The 19,666-nt window shown below is 42.9% G+C and overlaps 2 protein-coding genes across 7 annotated transcripts in view; both read left to right on the top strand.

The window, feature by feature from the left end:
• The window catches only part of TTLL8 (tubulin tyrosine ligase like 8), a 40,147-nt gene extending 38,121 nt beyond the window's left edge, over positions 1-2,026 (top strand). Inside the window, exon 15 of the mRNA XM_067564358.1 lies at positions 1,190-2,026. Coding sequence (XP_067420459.1) covers positions 1,190-1,398 — 209 coding nt within the window. The 3' untranslated portion in view covers positions 1,399-2,026. The remainder of the gene's footprint in view (positions 1-1,189) is intronic.
• Positions 2,027-7,073: 5,047 nt separating this feature from the next.
• IL17REL (interleukin 17 receptor E like) overlaps positions 7,074-19,666 on the top strand; it is a 62,109-nt gene continuing 49,516 nt past the window's right edge. For 5 of the 6 annotated variants that reach the window (XM_067564359.1, XM_067564360.1, XM_067564361.1 and 2 more), the window contains exon 1: positions 7,074-7,340. In XM_067564359.1, the coding sequence (XP_067420460.1) occupies positions 7,239-7,340 (102 nt within the window). In that variant the 5' untranslated portion in view covers positions 7,074-7,238. The remainder of the gene's footprint in view (positions 7,341-19,666) is intronic. The other variant, XM_067564364.1, reaches the window with a different exon arrangement.

A 19,666-nucleotide genomic window follows, 5' to 3' on the forward strand; every position in this document is an offset into this window, starting at 1 on the left:
TGCAGTATTGTTTTTGAGACAGAGTGACCAGAATGAGACACAATAGTGTGGGTGAGGGCATACCATTTGTGCATTTTATATAATAGTATATCATGTTTTGAGGATTTTTTTATGTTGCATTTCTTATACAGCGTGCCGTTTTGTTTGCTTTTTTGGACTACCACTGCTTATTGAGCACGTTTCTATGAAGCTTCCCACAATAACTTCCAAGTCATTTTTCTCCTGTGTTAAAGTCACAAGTACTTATTATTTCTGCTAGTGATAGCTGGTTAGTCTCATTAAACCTCCCGTTGTCTCTGAATGGCTCAAGAGCTCGGTACTGGAGGATGGAGACTTTCACCTCTACATCACTAGTTCACATGTAGTCCATGTCAGTAGTGACCATAGTTTGAGGCTGTTGGTCATGGCTGATGGCTATTTGGGGGCTACACATCAGTGGACTGATATTCACATTACAAAATCACTGTCTTCTAGCATGGAACTGGAACCTAATTGTCAGAGAGTTCAAAGATTAAGCAAGCATGGATACTGAACTTCTGTGGTTCTCTGGGTCATTTTTGAAACTCATCATCAGGGCAATGGGAGGTGCTGTTGCTGCTGTCATCTATACCTGTTCTGTGGATAAGAAGAGGATTTCAGTTTAAAGGCCTATAAACCCTAACATTTCATAAGTTCTAAATTCACTAAAAAGTTAAAGAAAAATCCCATTGTTTGTAGAACATGCTGCAAATGTTATGTGTTACATACCTGCCAAGTATTATCATCATGATCATTTTCTGGGGGATTTCCAACAAGGGTTCCTCTTCCTACTAATACTGCTAGGTGTATTTTAAAAACATAACTTAAGGATGTGATATATGGTGTTCAGTTTGCCAAGAGTTGGAGTGAATGAGCATCTTTCACTGTCACCTGAAACCTTTTGCCTAAAGGCTTATACACACATCCAACACTTACAGAATAGTTTCCTTGTGGTATATACACAGTTCTTTTCATGTATTAACAGCGTTTGCATGTATACCTGAGATGTACAGTTCCCATGTAACCCTGTTTTACTATTAAAAAAGTGCTATATGGTATAACTGAAAGCAGTGTTTGAAGGGTTCATTGTGATTTTGTATAACAAGGACTTCTAAAATATGGAATTCAGTTGAAATGTGAGTTGATTAATGACTGCTCTCTTTTTCTAAAGGTTTGCAGAACAGCAACAAGAAGATCCCATGCTTAGTTTGTGGAGACACTTTCCAGATGGAGAAAACCTGTAAACGGTGCAGCTCCTTTTGTGCAACAGTATTGCAAGGAAGTTCATATTTACCTATGAATGTTTGCTCTACCCCTGAAAAGAAGGCGACAGGCAACAAGATAACTATTCATAGCAATGTCTTCCCTGAAAACTTATGAGTCCATTCTGAGTACTCCAGTCTTTGAAAAGCATTTTTTGAAACAAAAATAGAACTGTATAAGGCTTGCATAAGCAGATGTTGAAGAAAAATTTCTTGCCCTGAGTAACTCAAAGATAACATTTAAAGGCCCTGGGCTGCAAAAGTTGGAGATTGTTGTAAACCATGGCTGCATAGGAGACTAACTGATTACACAAAAGCCAATTAACAAAGTTTACTGTTACAGCAACTTTGTGGCCAATATGCTGGATCCAGCTGTACAGAAAACTCAGAGAAATACAGTGAGATTTTCTTTCATGCCATACAACACCCTCTCCATTTCTACATCTGCAATCTCCTGCATGATGGCAATCTTGTAAACAAGAGTTTAATCAACTGTAAACATTCTTGTTTGTCAGTGAATGGAAGTGGACGGGCTTGCCAACCTGTTCACTAGCACATAACGTAATGTAATGTAAAAAAAACCAAACCCCACATTGTGATATCATTTTCTTGGAGACACATCTGAGGGAGGAAGGAAGATATGATTATGGTCAGTGCCTTTTTACAAAATATATTCTCAGGATGTCATCCCCAAACTTTGGGCTATATGGTACTTTACTGCTTTTCCATGATCCGCATGTCTATTATGTCAGCCAAGGTGATCCAGTTAATACTGCCATTTACCTCCCTACCATTAATGTGACAACATTTAGTGGTAAAATGATTCCATATTCTTTGTTTTTCTTCCTGAATTGACCAAGGAATGGACTTCGTCTGTGATCCATGGAACAGCCTATCTTCCAGTGGTGGGTTGTGGACCCTTTAAAGATCTTTAGCTGACAGACGTCTGTGCCATTTATCAGTCAGGAAAGAACCCACCCCATATTTAGAGGATCTTGGGGATTCCTCAGGGAGCTTATTGGAGTCTCTCTACAGTACCTACCACAATCCAGTTCCCATTTTGTCAGGAATAGCTGGTGCAGAATTCCTAATAAGGTATTCCACAACCAGGAATGGGCGTAAAATCAGACTCTACATCTCCAAAGCACAAGAGGCACAAAGAGTTTCATAGATCAAAATGTAAGAAATACTAGTGATAGAAACTGCCTGTTATACCAACCAATTCATCTTGCTGCTATTGCAGGGTTTTTTATTCCAGTACATTTTCTAGTGTTTTGTTCAATCTGGTTTTAAAAGTCAGGAAGGGTTGGTTCTGCCACTAACCCCAACAAGAGGCCCAGTGGTTTTTGGGGTAGTTCTGTCATATTGTTAGAGTGACAAGGGTACATCACGCTGGAGTAAGACTGATCTTTATTAACTAGCTCCAGACATGACATGGGCCAGCCTTAAAGAAAGTTTTATTGCTATCACTCATGAGAGTCACTACATATTGACTCCAGTGGCCACTCATACAGTTAGGATCAAGTTGCAAGTGGCTGGATAAATCTATTTCCGTGAACTGTCTGAGACAGAGAATGGGGGTAGGCTCACAAGACCCTTGAAAAATGCTGGCAGTCTGACTGTGATTACATATTCCAGGTTCTGAAGTACTGACCTCTTCTAGAGATTTTTTTTTTCCTACCCAAACTAAATTGAGGGTGCCAAATGCACCCTTTTCATGTAAAAAAGCAAGCGGGGGAATAGGAGATGACAAATTAAATGCTATTCTTTCATTAAAACGACTTGTATTTGCAATAAAAGCGGCAGACAATGGGTAGGACTTCAGGGAGAAGAAAGGCTATGCAGAAGAAATACTATAAAAATATCCAAGACCAAGCAAATTGTCTGGGAACCATAATGGATGATCCCAATTATACAAAATACAGATGTCTTTTAAGGTCACCTAATATCAAAAGAGGCATGCAAACAGACCTCATTAATAAATATGAGAATGGTAATCTTGAATCCCAGTAAAAAAAGTATCTTGTAATATGTAAATGATCAACCAGAATGGAACAAGATATGGTCAGCTCACTAAAATTGAAATGTGAACCAAAACTACCTGCTGTACAGCATACAGTGTCTTTATTTGGGGTTAGATGATCACCCCCACTTAGGCCCCATGTACTCTGCGTAAAAGGGCCAGAGTGGCATAAAGGGGCCCTAAAAGCCCCATATCCAGCCAGGGAGGATTCCTCCTGCACAGGGTCTGTGTAAGGCTGCCCTTTGACTTGCAAATCCTTGCTTGGGGGGGCCTGCTGGGGTAGGCCACAGCACATGGTGCTGCAGAGGTTCCAGGCAGTGCAGTAGATCATAGGAAAGCCCTGGGAAACTGCTGTAATTTAGACTGGCTCCTAGGACTATTTAAGTTATGCTGGGAGGTCTCCATTCCACAAGACAGTACGGGATTGGGGGGAGGAGATACAAAGGTGGCTGAAAACCACCGGAGCTCCCCCTGCCCCTAAGATGCAAGTTCTGTGCTGCACCCACAATATTTCTGGTATACTGTCAGCTCTGCAATGTTGTTTTTATTGATGGACATGCTGTACAATTTGAAATATGAATACTTGGAAATGCAAAAATTTAAGCCTATTAGCAAGACAAAGGGAAGAGAGATCATATTCATAAGACTGATTCAGAAACAGATCTCTCTGACAGTTTCCCTACACTCAGTAATGAAAATCCAAGGACCACAAAGTCAAAATCATAGGGTTTCCAGTAAATGCACGTTATCGGTAAATGCCATTAGAGCATCTTGTATATTACGTATAAGTCCTAATTTGTGTTTATTGCGGGCTGTGACCATTTGGGGGCTCTGTCTGTACAACTTATGAATTCTGAATGATATTATGTGATGCATCATGTGCTGTGGAAAACCTGTATGTATGTGGATCCACCACTGCTGACAGGACATGCAATAGGTATACTCCAGGCTGAGGACAATGAGAATGATTTTGCTTTGACCACAATGGATATGTGAAAGTACCACTGATCTGAAGGGAAAAAATACATTCTCATCTGTCTGAAGGGAGTGGGGAAGAGGAGAGTGGTGGAAAGTTACCAAAAGACACAACAAAGGAAGCCAGGTGTTGGAAGGGAGGGCATATGCACAAGGAGAGCCACACAAGAAGAGGAAGCATTGGGCAAGGAAGAGGGTATATATAGATATTATATATAATATATATATTATATATATATATATTATAGATGGGTAAGAAGTCTCCATGATGGAGAAGGAATCCAGCATGTAGCAACTTGAGGAGGCGGGACCCTACCTGCTTTCCTGAACACATGGTCTCCCAAGAGAAGGATAAGGTAGTGTCTGGCATAGCATCAACATATTTTCTAAATTAGCTGGACTCTCTTGTGCTTCATTTAAGTAAAGGAGCATTACATTGTTAGAATCTGTGTATATTGTGTGACTGTTTTACATGCGTGCTTCCAGAGAGAGCTAAACAGTAAACCACAAAGCTGACACTGTGTACAGAGGGGAAAAGATGAAATTTAAACTTTGGCTTGGGCAGGCTACAGAATGTGACTAGCTGACTATATGCATTGGAATGGTTCAATTTTTGGTGCTTGTTGAATGGGGCCATAGAACTTCTCAGTTTCTCTTGATGTTATGAAGGTTAAGTGCCCTGTGCAAGGAAGTACTGAGCTCCCTGGAAACCAGCCATCATTCAGAAATCTGGCTCCTGCAGCAGAAGCTTTCCATTTCTTCGCATTTTAACAGGGACACTGAGATGTTATGCATCTTAACCAGTGCCACAAAACAGGATGCAGGGTCTTGGCAACCCTATTGGACAGGGTTCCTTTATCCAGGGTCATCTCAGCTGTGGTCCTTGTAGATACATGGACAGGTATTAACTTTAAATCTGCTAATTTAGCCAGCTTTGTAGGGAAATTGAGTCTTTGCATGTGGTGTTGTTGTCCTGCTGTTCCCCTGTAGTGAAGATACATTTAGCGTCAGAAAAGTCTTCCAAATAGTGCCACTGTCATCCTGATCTTCACCCTGCTCCCAGTCCGGTGATTGAGCAGATGAGGAAGAATGATGAGTCAATTTTGTCTCGAAAGACATTGACAAGTTGTGCTGAGGGTTTCTACACAAGGGAGGAGGGTATAAGGGTACCATTGTTGAAACCAGTGCCTCATGACATATGTGCCAAATGCTGGGGAGTGGCACAGAAATTTTTCTGGTTGCTCTCACAGATTTTGATGCAGGACCTATGGTAATTGTCAAAGATATTACTACAACCTTGGAGATGACCAGGACACACCACTCTGGATGGTCTCTGGATATGCCTCTCTGTTCTGAACCAGGATAGAGAGGGAGTCTCAGAGGTCTCATTGGGAAGCAGCTTGGAGTTGAGAGGTTCATTACTGATGAGTTGGAAGGCAGCTGGTACTCTCTCCTGCCAATGCTTTCATCTCTTGTAGAGACAGTACATGACCAGTGACGCAGAATACAGTATCACTGATTTCACTCACCAGTCTCTAGAGTGTACCTGGGATTTGGCCCTGGGTAGAGACCCTCGATCTCTGAGGAGCAATACAGGACCTCCATGATGAAGCTACCTGACTTTGTGTCGAGGGAAGATGGGTCTACACAGATAGAGGTGGTGCTGGTGGTACAGTGTCCTGGTGCTCAGATATCAAAGCAGACTCAGGTTTATGCTTTGCGGATTTCTCATTTGAGTGTCCTAAGACAGGCTTTGGTCAGACTGCCGGAGTCTTGGGGGGTGCCCGTGGAGACATTCCCTACGAAGCTCAAGTTCTTGGGGAGACATCTGCAGGCAGATCTGACACTCCTACACAGCAAGCCCAACCCAAGGTTGAAGCGCAATGAACATGATGTGCCTGATATCTTGCTGCTGACCAGCTGCGGAAGGGTATGCATGTGGTACTCCATCTACAGGTGTAGTAGTGGGTGTTTCCTCCCTGTGCACCGAGGAGCATAAATGAGGCATTGCACCAATCCTTGGCACAATACTTCCTGGAGCTCCCACTGGGGTGGTGCAGCTTGTCCTCAGTGCAGGGCAGTGCCCAGAAAGGCGTTCCTGTGCCCTTTGTTAAGATGAAGCAGGGATTTAAGGATTGTTACTCACCTAAAATCTGCTTGCAGAGTTGGGAAAGTAGGTGTACCTCTTAATTTTGTGTAAAACCTGAAATGTTGAAACCAGAGGGTAGAACAAAAGGCTTCTACTAAAGTCACATCGTACTTTAAATAAATTCAAAGCTCACGTTTGGTGAAAAAAGGTCTTTCATACTGAAGGGAAGCAAGCAGCATCTTGTGACACAATTGCTCCATTGTGCTAAACTGCTTGAGGAATCAGAGTACTGGTGTATTTGCCTAATCCCAAGGGATTGCCTAACTACCCTGTGTTTCTGATTTCTACACATTGGAAGTCTCTGCTCTAGGAATAGAATAACAAGGTGTTGCAGGTCAGGATGGCGTTGAATGAACAGTGACCATGCACAGTGTCTTCCCACATCCTGTCTGGCAGTAGCTAATGTTAGTCAATTTTCATGACTATCATATTTACACACACATTCTACAAGGAATACATTTGCTAAGACTCATTCAAATAAAAGACACTGAAATCCAGAAGGAAGGTGTTCGCTGTGATTAACCAGATCTGAAAGTGTATTTCATTAGCTTTCACTAAGGAACATAAGTTTCTAATTGTGAGTCAAGCTTGCTTCATAGATCAGACACCCAGCATATTTCAGAACTCTGGAAATAAACTTTGAAATGTTGACTTGTAGTAAGAGGAGGAGTTTAGCTGAGAGGTACTGTGGGTGGGACTAATTCATATCACAGTATTTAAGTTTTGGCATGAGAGAAAGAGTTGTCAGAGTAGAAGGTCTATTTTTAAAGGATTTATCAAAGGGTGTGGGTGTTTGTTTTTTCAGTTTAAGATGCTACTAGATGATATTCTGATTTTTCTTGTAATAATTTTGGGGGCTTCTGATTGCCAGATAATCCCCAGGATTGAAGAATGTGGACTCACATGTTCTCAGGTAAACTATAATTTGTTTGCATCTGTTATCTGTGAATGTAATAGTTAAATGCCACTACAAAATTTGAAAATGACATTTGTATTTTTGTGGTTTGTCTTTAAGTATTCATAGCATCAAAACTGGAATTAAAATGTTCAAACCTTCTTTAGACATCACTTTTATACTGCTGTAATTTTGAAATGAGTAAAAGAATACAATCTGACAAAGATGACAGTATACAGGAATAAATCAGAATGAAGCTTTATCTTAAAACAGTTGACAGGGTGGTATTTTTTATTTCTTATGTATTTAGAGGTCAAAAATCAAAATAATATAATTTGTAGCCATTACGTTGGGGATCAAATTCTTACTATAACTGTGCAAGTTTTACAAGAAATGAGAGTGGTGGGATTTTGAGGTATCTAAATGTTTTAGGAGCACAAATCTCATTACCTTGTAATGAGTTGGAGAGTTTGAAGATGAAGAGTAAAACCTGTTTGCTAGGAGGCACAAATGTGACTCCTGATTTTAATGAGTTACGTATGTGCACAGAAGAGAGAATGTGCCATACCGTTTCTTTAAGGGAATTGAATTTGATATTGTTTTCATACATTTCCACATGGGGGCAGTATAGAGATAGTCTGATTTATAATGATTCCGGAAAACTAATTATAGAAATAATAAAAGAAATCACTGAATAACTTCTTATGTAAAGTTTAAACTAAAAAAATAAGACGCAAAAATAAGGAAGCTGTGATTTTGCTATCTGAATAGAAGCCAATCTTGACATTAAATATTTAGGTGCTATTGAGAAGTGGAACTGGTGGTATGAAACAACAGTTTGGCTACATGTACAGAGATCTGCTTGAGTATATCATGGGATTGTGAAGCCCCTAGGGGCAGGATTGAGCCATATCCTAAAAGGCTGTTTCAATGTGGCTGAACTGTACAGATATTATAAAAGCATAATCTTATGTATATTAAATACATGTCACAGTAATTTGTTTTAAATTTTAAGAGGCTGACTATACGGTAGAATATATCAATACTAAAGAGATGAGCATCATAGACATGCCTGGAAGATGAAATATTTCGTTGAGAGAAAAATAATAAAACAGTGTATTTACATTTGTATTTGTTTGTGTTCATGAATTCAAATCATATCTGGTCTCTACATGCTTAAATATTATTTTACCATTGTGTTTTATTGTTCTTGCTATCTTTTGTTCATTTTTTCCATGAAGTTTTATATACTTAAAGCATATAAAAATATTTTTAAAATCATATGAAAAGCCTGGTTTTCCTTTAAACTAAGGCTTGTTTACACTTCTCTGGCAGTGTAAAGATACCTTAAAGTGGGTGTAAATTACATTTGTATTTTGCACTCACTTTAAGACTTTTATCCTGCCGAGTGGAAATGAGAATCAGGTCCATGATGTATAGAATAATAATAGCACTTGGTTTTCAAAATGTTGTCCAAAATTTTTCTAGTTCTGAAGGCTCAGATAAATTTTAAAATATACAGTATACTTTTGTTAATTACACACACTAAAATAGTTTACTCTAGTATAACAAAACCAAATGTAAAGTAACTTTAAATGGTTAATAAATATGAGTGGGTACATGTTCTGCAAGTAATGTTTCTGCTGTATTTAGCAGAATCCTGAATTCATTAATTCATTTCAATGGAAAAATGTTTTCTTTCTGGGAAGGATAATTATTCCAATATGACAAATTGGTCCAGACTTTCCCCTGCAGTGGCAGCGCTGCCAGGGTAAAACTTGTGTAGCATTTTCAACATGGTGCAAGGAGTTATGGTGCATACTGATGTTGGAAAGTTTCCTAAGCATCTCATTAGATCACATCCTCTTATTCTTTTCATTTGAATATTTTCTGTGCCCCGAACACACTTCCACTGGCATTGCCTTAGATAGGAGCAAGTTCCCTCCTGGTGAAGCCAGGCTTTACATGGGACCAGAGGATAGAATACACCCTAGAATCTATGAGCAGGCCAAAGGTGCAGCAGCTCCCTCCATGGCAGCTAATCATGCCACAAACTAGTGAATTTAAAAAAGTACTTGTGGGACTTGGCCTTTTTAAGCTAGTTTGAAAGATGAGGCGCTTAATCGGACACCATCAATTAAAAATCCACACTTCAGTCTGAATATTTTTTTTTTAACCAGCTACTGTTACAAGTAGCAGCCACAGAATCATAGGCTTTGGTGCAGAGTACTTACTGTTACATGAACTCTTTGAAAAATCATCATGAATACGTTCAGCTGTGGGCTGCGTGAAGACAAAGAATCAAATAGGCTTAGACTGTATATTCTGAATGATCTCCCTTGTTTAAAATGGTTCATGCTCTCTGTTCTCATGACTTCCTGGTACTCAAAGGGTAAACACAATGGCCTTGCCCTGCATGTGTCTGCCAATTGTTATCTAATATGCTTCAACTGTGGAAGTCATAGGGGGAGAATCCCAGACAGTGATTGTAATTGTATCCATGCCTCAGTAATCTTGCAAGGGACCCTGCCTGCAAACTGCACACAGAGAGCTAGACTTTTGCCAAATTCTGCTGCACAGCTGGTAAGAATCAGAAATGTTACACTAAAAAGATATTAAAAACTGCAAATTGTGTAATCATGTTTGTGTTGCAGTGATGTATCCAAAGTCCTTGGGGAGGAGGGGTAAAGGAGGAAGCTTTAAACTCCACTCTGGGATTTCCCTACAATGATAAAGGTTAAGTGACAGCTATTGAATCAGGAGTTCTTTACTTATCTGATACTGCTATAACCTGTTAACCCCATGCAGTTTACTTTAGTAACTGTGTGTGCCTTCCTGGAAGATACACACCATGGGCCAGCCCCTCTAATCAAATCAGTATTGTACAGATACCATAATACAGCCCTGGAGCCATATGCCCAGGTGGTATCAATTGGCATAGCTCATTGTTTGTTGCAGTAAGCAGTCAACATTTTAAAAAAAGCTTGTAAACCCCCCAGCCATTAAACGCAATGGACATGAGAAGTGAGGGTAACATACATTACAGACCCTGAGAGTTCAGTTGTTCTCTAACAAAAATCTACACATCTGAAAATTAATCTTGGACATTAAAAATGTAGACCAGAGATCAGAGGCATAGTTTTATCTGGGGAGAATCATGGCAACATGGAATTAAAGGAACAGGGGACTATTCAGTGCATACTCTTTTGTGTCTCAAGTCTGATGTTTGGAGGAGTCATTTCACTTAAAATACTTTCTCTGGGGAAATTTGCTGGCCTGGCAGTCTGGAGACCTGGGATCAGTTCGTAGCACTGCTACTGACTCATTTATGGGGCCATGGGCAAGTCATGGTGCCTCTGGGGCTCAGCGTCCACATTTGTAAAACGAAGATAATATGGCTGACCCACCATGCTTTGAGATCTACAGCTGGAAAATGCTAATTAAATATTATTACAGTATTCACTGACCAAAGATTCATACATATGGTGCTCAATCAAAATGGATCACTGTACTAAACTCACCTAACCTCAACGGTTTGTGTTAGCTACCTCAGTTTCATTTCTTGTGGTGACTCACAATTTCTGTCTGGCAGCTTGCCAATTTGAAGTTTAGTGGCTTAGTTTCAGGTGACTTAGTTGTCTGGCCATGTCATAAAATCCAACCCTTCCAGGGTCCAAGATAGTCCAGTGAAACAGTCTTTGCCTTCACCGAGGCACACAGATCAATAGTATCCATCCAGACCCATTGTGCACTGACCTAGGCCTCTACTTCTTCCAGGTAGTGGGATTCCAGGTAGTAATGACCTGGCAGGTCCAGCCACCAGAGTGCAAAAAGAACCAGTGAGCAGACAGAAGGCCCAATTCTGAGCTCTGGTCACATGCTTGGCTAGCCATGTTCCTGCCTCTCCCACAGGCGCTGTTGCCAACTCTTGCAATTTTATCACAAGTTTCTGGATTTTGGCCGCTGCGGCAGCCAGTCTGGTGATGACAACATGAGAAGCTCCGACCTTCACAACATTTCCAGCCCTTCTCAGCCATGCTGATTTGTTGTCTTCCCCATTTCCCTGCCTCCTGGGGGAAAACAGACAATCACAGCTGCTGCAGAAGGCAGGCAGAGCTCTCCCCTCCTCCCCAGGAACTGAGAGAAGTGTTTGGTCAGGGAGAGGGAGACTGAGCCGCAGATACCATTTTTGCAGGAGGAAGGGGAGAGGAAGGAGCAGGAAGAGCCCAGAAGCTGAGGGCTGCTCAGTTCCTCTTGCCCCTCTTGTGAAAAATGCATCAGCTACTCCCTGCTTCTCCGCCTCCGCCCCTTTATCTTGCAATCTTCCAGACTCAGAAGGAAGAGAAGTGCTGTCCCCCAGCTGTTCCAAGAGGCTGGGAAGACCCTTGGAGGTGACAAGCCTCAACAGTTGGGAGAGGAGCAGAGGTGCACTGAGGGCAAAGGGCAGATGTGGGGCTGAGGACAGGATTGATGTGTGTGTGGGAGTAAGGTGGACAGAGTTCATGTGGGACTGGGGGCTGGGCATCTCAGGGCTGGGGTAGAATTGATTAATTGTCAGTGGTGGGTGAAACAGGAGGTTGTGCCCCATCAGGCAGAGTGCAGCATTGCCAACTCTCAGGATGTTTTCAGGAGTGTGAAATTTCAGAGGGTTATGCAGCCCCTCTCGTGATGACATAAGAAGCTCCAGCCTCTTAGCCAAGTTCAGCCCTGCTGGAAGCCAGCAAAATCTCTCTGCTCCTCTCTTTGTTCTCACAGAAGGAGAGAGAAAGGGGAGGGGAACAGAGAACCCAGCAAAGAACCCTGTGAGAAACACGGCTGGGGTAGTGCCTCCTCCCCTGCAGCACCCAGCCTGGGACTGGCCAGAGTGTGGTGAAGAGCCCCTGGAGCTGCTTCCCCCAGCTTGGGAAAGGGGAAGAGATGACTGCATTGTGGCACCCCCAGGCCTGGGAGAGGGGGATAGAGAACTCCATGAGGAGCAGAGACACCAGTTCTGTCCTCAAGGCCAGCAACAGCAGAGGTACCAGCCACAGCAGTTCGTGCCCTACAGACAGCAGGACAGAAATAGGGGGTCTAGGAGACGTCAACCAACACTAGGGTCCTCCTCAGCCCCCCAGCAAGGGTCGTCTAGCTGATCTGGTAATCAAAGAAGGTCATTTTGAAAGTGCACCTGAGGGCAGCATTCCAACTTGTTCCCTGGAACCCTCTCATCCCTTCTTGAACCGCCTAGCTCCCTTCCTGTCTGAATGGGCCAAGGTCACTTTGGATCGCTGGGTCCTTGGCATAGTTTCGGCAAGCTGTGCCCTCCAGTTTGCTTCTATCCCTCCCAAAAACCCTCCCTCCCCGTCCCTCTTCAGGGACTCCTCTCACAAGCAACTCCTCATGCAAGAGGTAGAGACCCTTCTCAGCCAGGAGGGGCCATAGAAGGGGTTCCACCGGACAAGAGGGGAAAGAGGTTTTACTTGAGGTACTTCCTCATCCCCAAAGCAAAAGGGGGTCTAAGACCTATACTAGAGCCGCGTCATCTCAACAAATATCTCAAGAGGCTGAAATTTCACGTGGTCTCCTTTGCCCCCATCATCCCCTCCCTGGATCCAGGAGACTGGTATGCCACCCTTGACCTAAAGGACGCTTACTTCCACATTTCTATCTTCCCCAGCCATAGGCATTTCCTCCGTTTCATGGTAGCTGGCTCCCACTACCAGTTTGTGTGAAGGGGTCCAAATTTTCCCCACCTGGACAACTGGCTGATCAGGGGCAGGTCCAAGGCCCAGGTCCAGAGCAGTGTAGATCTGAGATGCACCACCTGCTGCCGGCTGGGGCTGCTAATAAACAAGCAGAAGTCCACATTAACTCTGGTGAAGCGGATAGAGTTCATTGGAGCGGTTCTGGACGCATCCCAAGCCAGAGCTTTCCTACCCCAGCCATGCTTGAAGGCAATGTCTGCCACCATTGCTCGCCTGCACCTCTGCCCAACAACAACATCCAGGCAACAACTATCTGCAGTTGTTAGGCCACATGGTGGCCTGCACTTACGTGGTGAGGCTGGCTTGGCTAAGACTCAGACCACTTCAGTCGTGGCTCGCCTTGGTTTATGCCCTGAGCAGACGTTCCCTGGACCGGGTGGTCACAGTTTCCCCTCAGATCCTGGCCATGCTAGACTGGTTGCGAAGCCCCCGAGCAGTGTTGAGGGATGTGCTGTTTGAGAAGCTAGTCCCCTTGGTCACCTTGGTATTGGACGCCTCATTCTTAGGGTGGGGGACCCATATCAGCGCCAACCTCGGCACACAAGGGGTCTGGTCAAGGGAGGAGAGGTGCCTGCAAATCAATGTGAGAGAGTTACAGGCTATTTGACTAGCCTGTGGAGTGTTCCTCCACTTTATTGTGGGCAAGGTGGTACAGGTACTGACAGACAATACAGTGGCCATGTATTACATCAACAGGCTGGGGGGAGCCCGTTCCTCAGCCCTCTGCAAGGAAGCCATTTGTCTGTTGGACTTGGCAGTGAGGCACAATTTTCACATAATAGGCTCTCACCTCCCGGGAGTGAGGAACGACGAGGCGGTCCACCTCAGCAGGTCGTTCTTACCCTGCCACGACTGGTTGCTGCATCCGAAGGTGGTCTCTATGATTTTCCAACGGTGGGGCTCTCCCCAGGTGGACCAGTTCGCATCAGCTTGAAACAGAAAATGCCCGCAGTTCTACTTCCTCCACAGCCTAGAGGCCGGGTCGCTCTCTGATGCCTTCCATCTGCAGTGGTCAGGGAGCTTCATGTACGCGTTTCTGCCCATTCCTCTGCTTCACAAAGTCCTGCTGAAAATCAAGAGGGACAAGGCAGACTTTATATTAATTGCACCAGTTTGACCATGCAAGCACTGGTTCATCATGCTGCTGGACCTATCGATCTCCCCACCACTAAAGCTTCCGAGATGACACGATCTCCTGTCCCAGGACCACGGTCGCTCGCTACACGTGGACCTGGACTCCCTACACCTCATGGCATGGAGGCTCTGTGGCTGAGAGCAGACGAGCGAGCCTGTTTGGCACAAGTCCAACAAATCCTGCTGGGTAGCAGGAAACCTCTACGCAGGTCGTATATCAGGCTAAATGGAAGCGATTTACCTGTTGGGCAGATTCTCAGGGGATTTCGCCTGGGTTGTCACCAATACAGGTGATCCTGGAGTACTTGTTGCAACTAAAATCCCAGGGGCTAGCTGTGGTCTCCCTGAAGGTCTACCTAGCAGCTATATTGGCATTCCACCAGCCTTTGGAGGGGAGATCAGTTTTCTCCCACCCTATGACAATTAGATTCCTGAGAGGGAGGGAGAGGCACTATCTGCATGTCCATGAGCCGGTGCCTCCCTGGGATCTCAACCTGGTCCTCTCGTGGCTCACAGGGACCCCTTTCGAGCCCATGGCTACATGCCCTTTACTGCTGCTGTCATGAAAGGTGGCTTCCTGGTGGCCATTACCTCAGCAAGGAGGGTCTCCGAGATTGGGGCGCTGACCTCGGAGCCTCCTTATACTGTGTTCTATAAAGACAAAGTTCAGTTGCAGCCGCACACGGCCTTCCTACATAAGGTGGTTTCCCAATTTCATTATAATCAAGACATTTTCTTCCCATGTTTTTTCCCAAACCGCATGCTTCAGAGGAGCAGAGGAGATGGCACATGCAAGATGTTAGATGGGCGTTAGCATTCTACATTGACCGCATGAGGCCGTTCCGGAGATCTACACAACTCTTTGTCACGGTGGCTGATCGGATGAAAGGCTTACCTGTTTCCGCTCGGCGCATATCATCGTGGTTAACTTCCTGCATCAAGGTCTTCTGTGAGCAGGCAAAGGTGCCGCATCCAGGGATAATTACAGCCCACTCAACCAGAGCTCACGCTTTGTCTACAGCCTTCCTAGCAAGAGTGCCTGTGCAAGACATCTGCAGGGCTGCCACCTGCTTGTCTGTACACATCTTCACGTCCCACTACACCATGAGCCAGCGGGCACAGGACGATATGGGCTTCGGCAGAGCAGTGCTGCAGGCAGCTCATCTGTAACTCTGGCCCACCTCCAAGGTATTGCTTGTGAGTCACCTAGAATGGAATGGACATGAGCAAGCACTCGAAGCAGAAAGGACGGTTACTTACCTTGTAACTGTTGTTCTTCGAGATGTGTTGCTCATGTCCATTCCATGACCCACCCCTGTCCCCGCTGCTGGAGTTGGAGGGTGTAGGGCCAGCAGCACCTCATATACTGCGGCAAGTAAGCGAGGCTCCAGGGAGCGCCAGAGGTGGCCCTATGGGTACTGCTAAAGGGAAAATAAGCTTCTGTAACTGTGCACGAAGGCACGCACACACCTACAATGGAATGGACATGAGCAACACATCTCAAAGAACAACAGTTACAAGGTAAGTAACCATCTTTTAAGTTTAAAAAGTCATTTTCTGTTGGAAAAACAGTCCTGTTGGAAATTTTGTACATTTTTACCCTTGATACTCTTCAGTGGTGAAGACTTCAGTGGTGCTCTGTGTAGGTGCAGCTATCTGCTTATGTGCATCTAGTTGCAGAACCAAGGCTTTAAATATGGAAAAAACTGTAGTCTCGCCATAATCTAGTGCATTGCATTGATATAAATTTATGGCTGAAACATATGCCTTGGAATGCTAAGGAAATTCCAAACTGGATTTGAACTTTGTGGCTGAAACTGATCACTGAACTGATGCAATGATGTATGTTGGAACATTCGGTTTAACCACTCCACTGAGATTATGTACCATGCCATTCTATTCAGCCAAATTCTCTAGCCATCTCTGAGGAGGATTTTAAAGGGGTTGGAACGTCATTTTCACTGGTCATCTGGGGATATTCTTAAAGTAGAATGATGAGATGGTCATTCAAACCATATTTAAATCTGCTTTGTGCTGCTGGAGCATTTCAAGGCAGACATAATGGGGCTAAGGATCTGGCTGACTGTATTCTGACCTTTCAGCATATAGGCCATAGTACTCACCCTTTGAGCTACGTTGGAGACAAATACTCACTCAAGATACTCACGGGTAAAAACAAGAAAAAAATCCTCTCAGTCCCCTTAGTCATCTAGAGCGTAATTCATACAGTGCAAATGATCTACAATTGACTAATTTGAAGGAAAAGATTTCTGCCTTGTTGCCTTAAACTCTCTGTGGTTACCTTCAACTAGTTCTGGAAAACTGATTATTGGAGTTGTCTCTACTTGCCTTCCATCTTCCAGAAAGTATGAATCACATGGGCAATATTACACATTCATTTTCTGATCTTGGAAAAATGTTGAGGAAGTAGAATTTATTTCACTAAATACTTTGGGTTCTCTTCAAGTTTGTTTTCCCCTTTCAACCCTAATCATGCAAGCTTCCTTGATTTTTTCCCAACTTCATCCCATCCATAATCTACTGTTCTCCCTTCTGTTATTGCAATTATGTCTTTCCCCAAAGTCAGCTGATTATTTGTAACAGTTTTTAAATTGTAACTTCTCTCTGTTTTAAAACCTTTCTTTGCATTTTATAGCCTTTGTTTTAGTATTTCTCATTATATCCTCCTGTGTATTCTTTGCTTCCTCGTTTTAGATAAGCAGTAAGTACCCTGTATTTTCTTTTTAATCCTCTTCCTGGTTGGTGGTTTGTTAACATTATGCTTCTGTAAAATAGAATATAAGCACTATGTAGAGATCAGAATATCAGTGTTACCATTCACCATCCTATCCTCGAAGAAAAAGATACTACATAGGAGGCAGCAAGGTCTAGGGCCAGAGTAGTTGTAATTCCCATTCTTAATGGCTAGATATAATGAGGTCCTGAAACTTTTTTCTCTTGCAAAACCTTCCAGGAGGTTTTCAGTGATCACATCCCTCCATATAAAAGACTCCAGACTATAACATAAAATCTTCCTGCATATGATAGATTAATACTACAAAACTATGAGTACAGAATGTATCAGACCAGGTGAAAACCCCATGTTTGAGTGAGAACAATATTCTTAAACTGATTTGCTCCATCTCTAGGAACAGAGATACATGGAAGTTATGCAAAAATGGAACCAATCAAAATTATTATTCTATAATCTTTTTCTTTCAAAACACTGATTTAAGCTTGTTGTAGTATATGTTTGCACAGTAAAAGGAGGGACTGAATACAAATCCTTCTCTTCTTTTCTTCTTGAGATTTTCCAAATTCACTTACAACCCACTAAGGTGAGTTACATCTGACCACAAGTATTTCAGCCCAAAAGCTGAAAGTCCTACTTTACCCTACAAAGAAGAATTAGTGTACTTTTGTTTCTCATGTACCAGGAAATAAAACCTGTCTTTAAGTTACAAAACAATCACTTTAACCTAAATTCATGAAAAGGGTTTTGCTTTTAAGGGGGGGATATTAGAATATTTTGTAGAGCTGTGCAAGTCTAACTTAATCCCAATCCTGCTCCTGGGAATACCAATGGCAAAATTCCCAGCAACTTCAATAGTGCAAGATCAGAACCTTAAAAATGAAAACCTCTCCATATTAGTCTTATTTGGGACATCGAATATTTCTGAATAGTAACTGGGAAAACATGCATATTCAAAAGAACATATATCACCACAAGCTTTGTGTTCATAGGTAGGAGACAAAGGAAAAACTTTCCAGTTAATCAATAGATAGTTTTAGACTCGATTCATGTGACTTATGTCTCTTCATTTTTTAGCCCTATTATTTTCACAACAGGTCTTTCCAATAGTCCTAAATGTGATCCATTGGAAAGAGCCAGTGGCTCCACATATACACTAAAACTGAATATTGGGGCATTCACCCATCCTTGATCCTTGATATTTAGGGCCTGATTTTGCACCTTTGACTCATGTTGAGTAGTTTCCTGTTCTGTGTGGATTTATCTGGATGTTTAAAATAACAATGAGGCACCAATCTTAATGCTCAAGGAATCTATGACATTGAATTAAAAAATACAATAGATGAATATGTCAGAAAGAAAAATACCAACAGTTCGACAAACAAAACGTAATCAACAAATAATCATGAAACAAATGTAAAACAAATTTTCCACTTTCCCTCTGTCTGTTTCTTAAGTGATAGTCACTTCTTTCAGAGCCTTCTTGAGGAGATGTGCCTTGCTGTGTGCCATGGTCGACAAATGCAGGCTATTGTGGATCAAGGAGAGAGTATATTCCTAACAAAAGAGGCCATTATGGAGAATATTCTGCAGAAACCCTGTCATACTGAGACGGTCTAGCTCAAATTGCCTCTGTAGAACATCTTTAGAGATCAAAACCAATATGACAAACTCCACCTGGAAATCAACAGGCAGCCAGTTCAGAGCATGAAACATTGACTGAATGAGCTCCTAGGACTTTGATTGACAAGTGGGCTGCCATGTTCAGCACAAGCATTAGCTTTCCAATAGATTTAAGGTGCAACCACAAGGAGAGTCAGTGGGATTAAGTGCAGAGTAAATTACCACTCTACCTGAGTAAGAGAGACAGAATCTTGCTCTTTGGGCTAGTCTGAGATTTTACTTCTTGTGTTGTGTAAGGGGCAACTCTTTGCTATGAAACCCCAGGAAGAGCCCTGGGAAAGTATTGTTCTTCAAAAAAGTTGCACTTCCTTCCTTGTTGGTGGGTGGAAATAATTTACAGCAGATCTTCACAGAATGTAGATTACTTCTCTCATTGCACTGGTTCCACCCCTCTTCTGTCCATTTGCAAATGTCCATTATCAGTTGTTTTCTCCCAGTGGATATGCTGTCCCAGCTCTGCGCAGATAGCCAATATAGAAGACCATGATTGGATTACCCAATAAGACCAGAGATCCGTTTCAGTAACGAAGGCACCAGGCCAGGTTTATTGCTGATGAGGCATGGTAAAAAGCACCTTATCTGTGCTACAAGGACACTTAATACATGTATGTCTGTAACAATGGACTGGTTCATTAAATGGCGGGTCTTATGTTCCTCCCTCGGCCAGACAAAGACGCTCACTTTGAGGTTCTCTTTTATACACTGATATGAACAAGTTGCATATAGTTCCTCTGATGTATGTAGTTACCACCCTCTGATGTGGTAACATATCATCCTTTACCCTGTACAGGATGGTTTGATCAAAACATCTCTATCCATCACATTGTCATCCTGACCTTAAAGAGAGGTCAGTATGTTCTCGTTATCTTTGAGGAGTGAGCTTGAACCATTCCTAGTATTGGAATGTTCTGGTGCCACTTTTCTGGAATGTTTTCTGGAACGCTGAGTGTTCTGTGCTTAGTACTTCTTTAGGAATGTATGTTTTTGCAACACCAGCTCTGTTCTTGCCAGTTTCTGTGAACTTGCATACA

Source organism: Emydura macquarii, unplaced genomic scaffold (assembly GCF_026122565.2).
Source record: "Emydura macquarii macquarii isolate MOO-44397 ecotype Brisbane River unplaced genomic scaffold, CSIRO-AGI_Emac_v2 contig_2636, whole genome shotgun sequence".
Lineage (NCBI taxonomy): Eukaryota > Metazoa > Chordata > Testudines > Chelidae > Emydura > Emydura macquarii.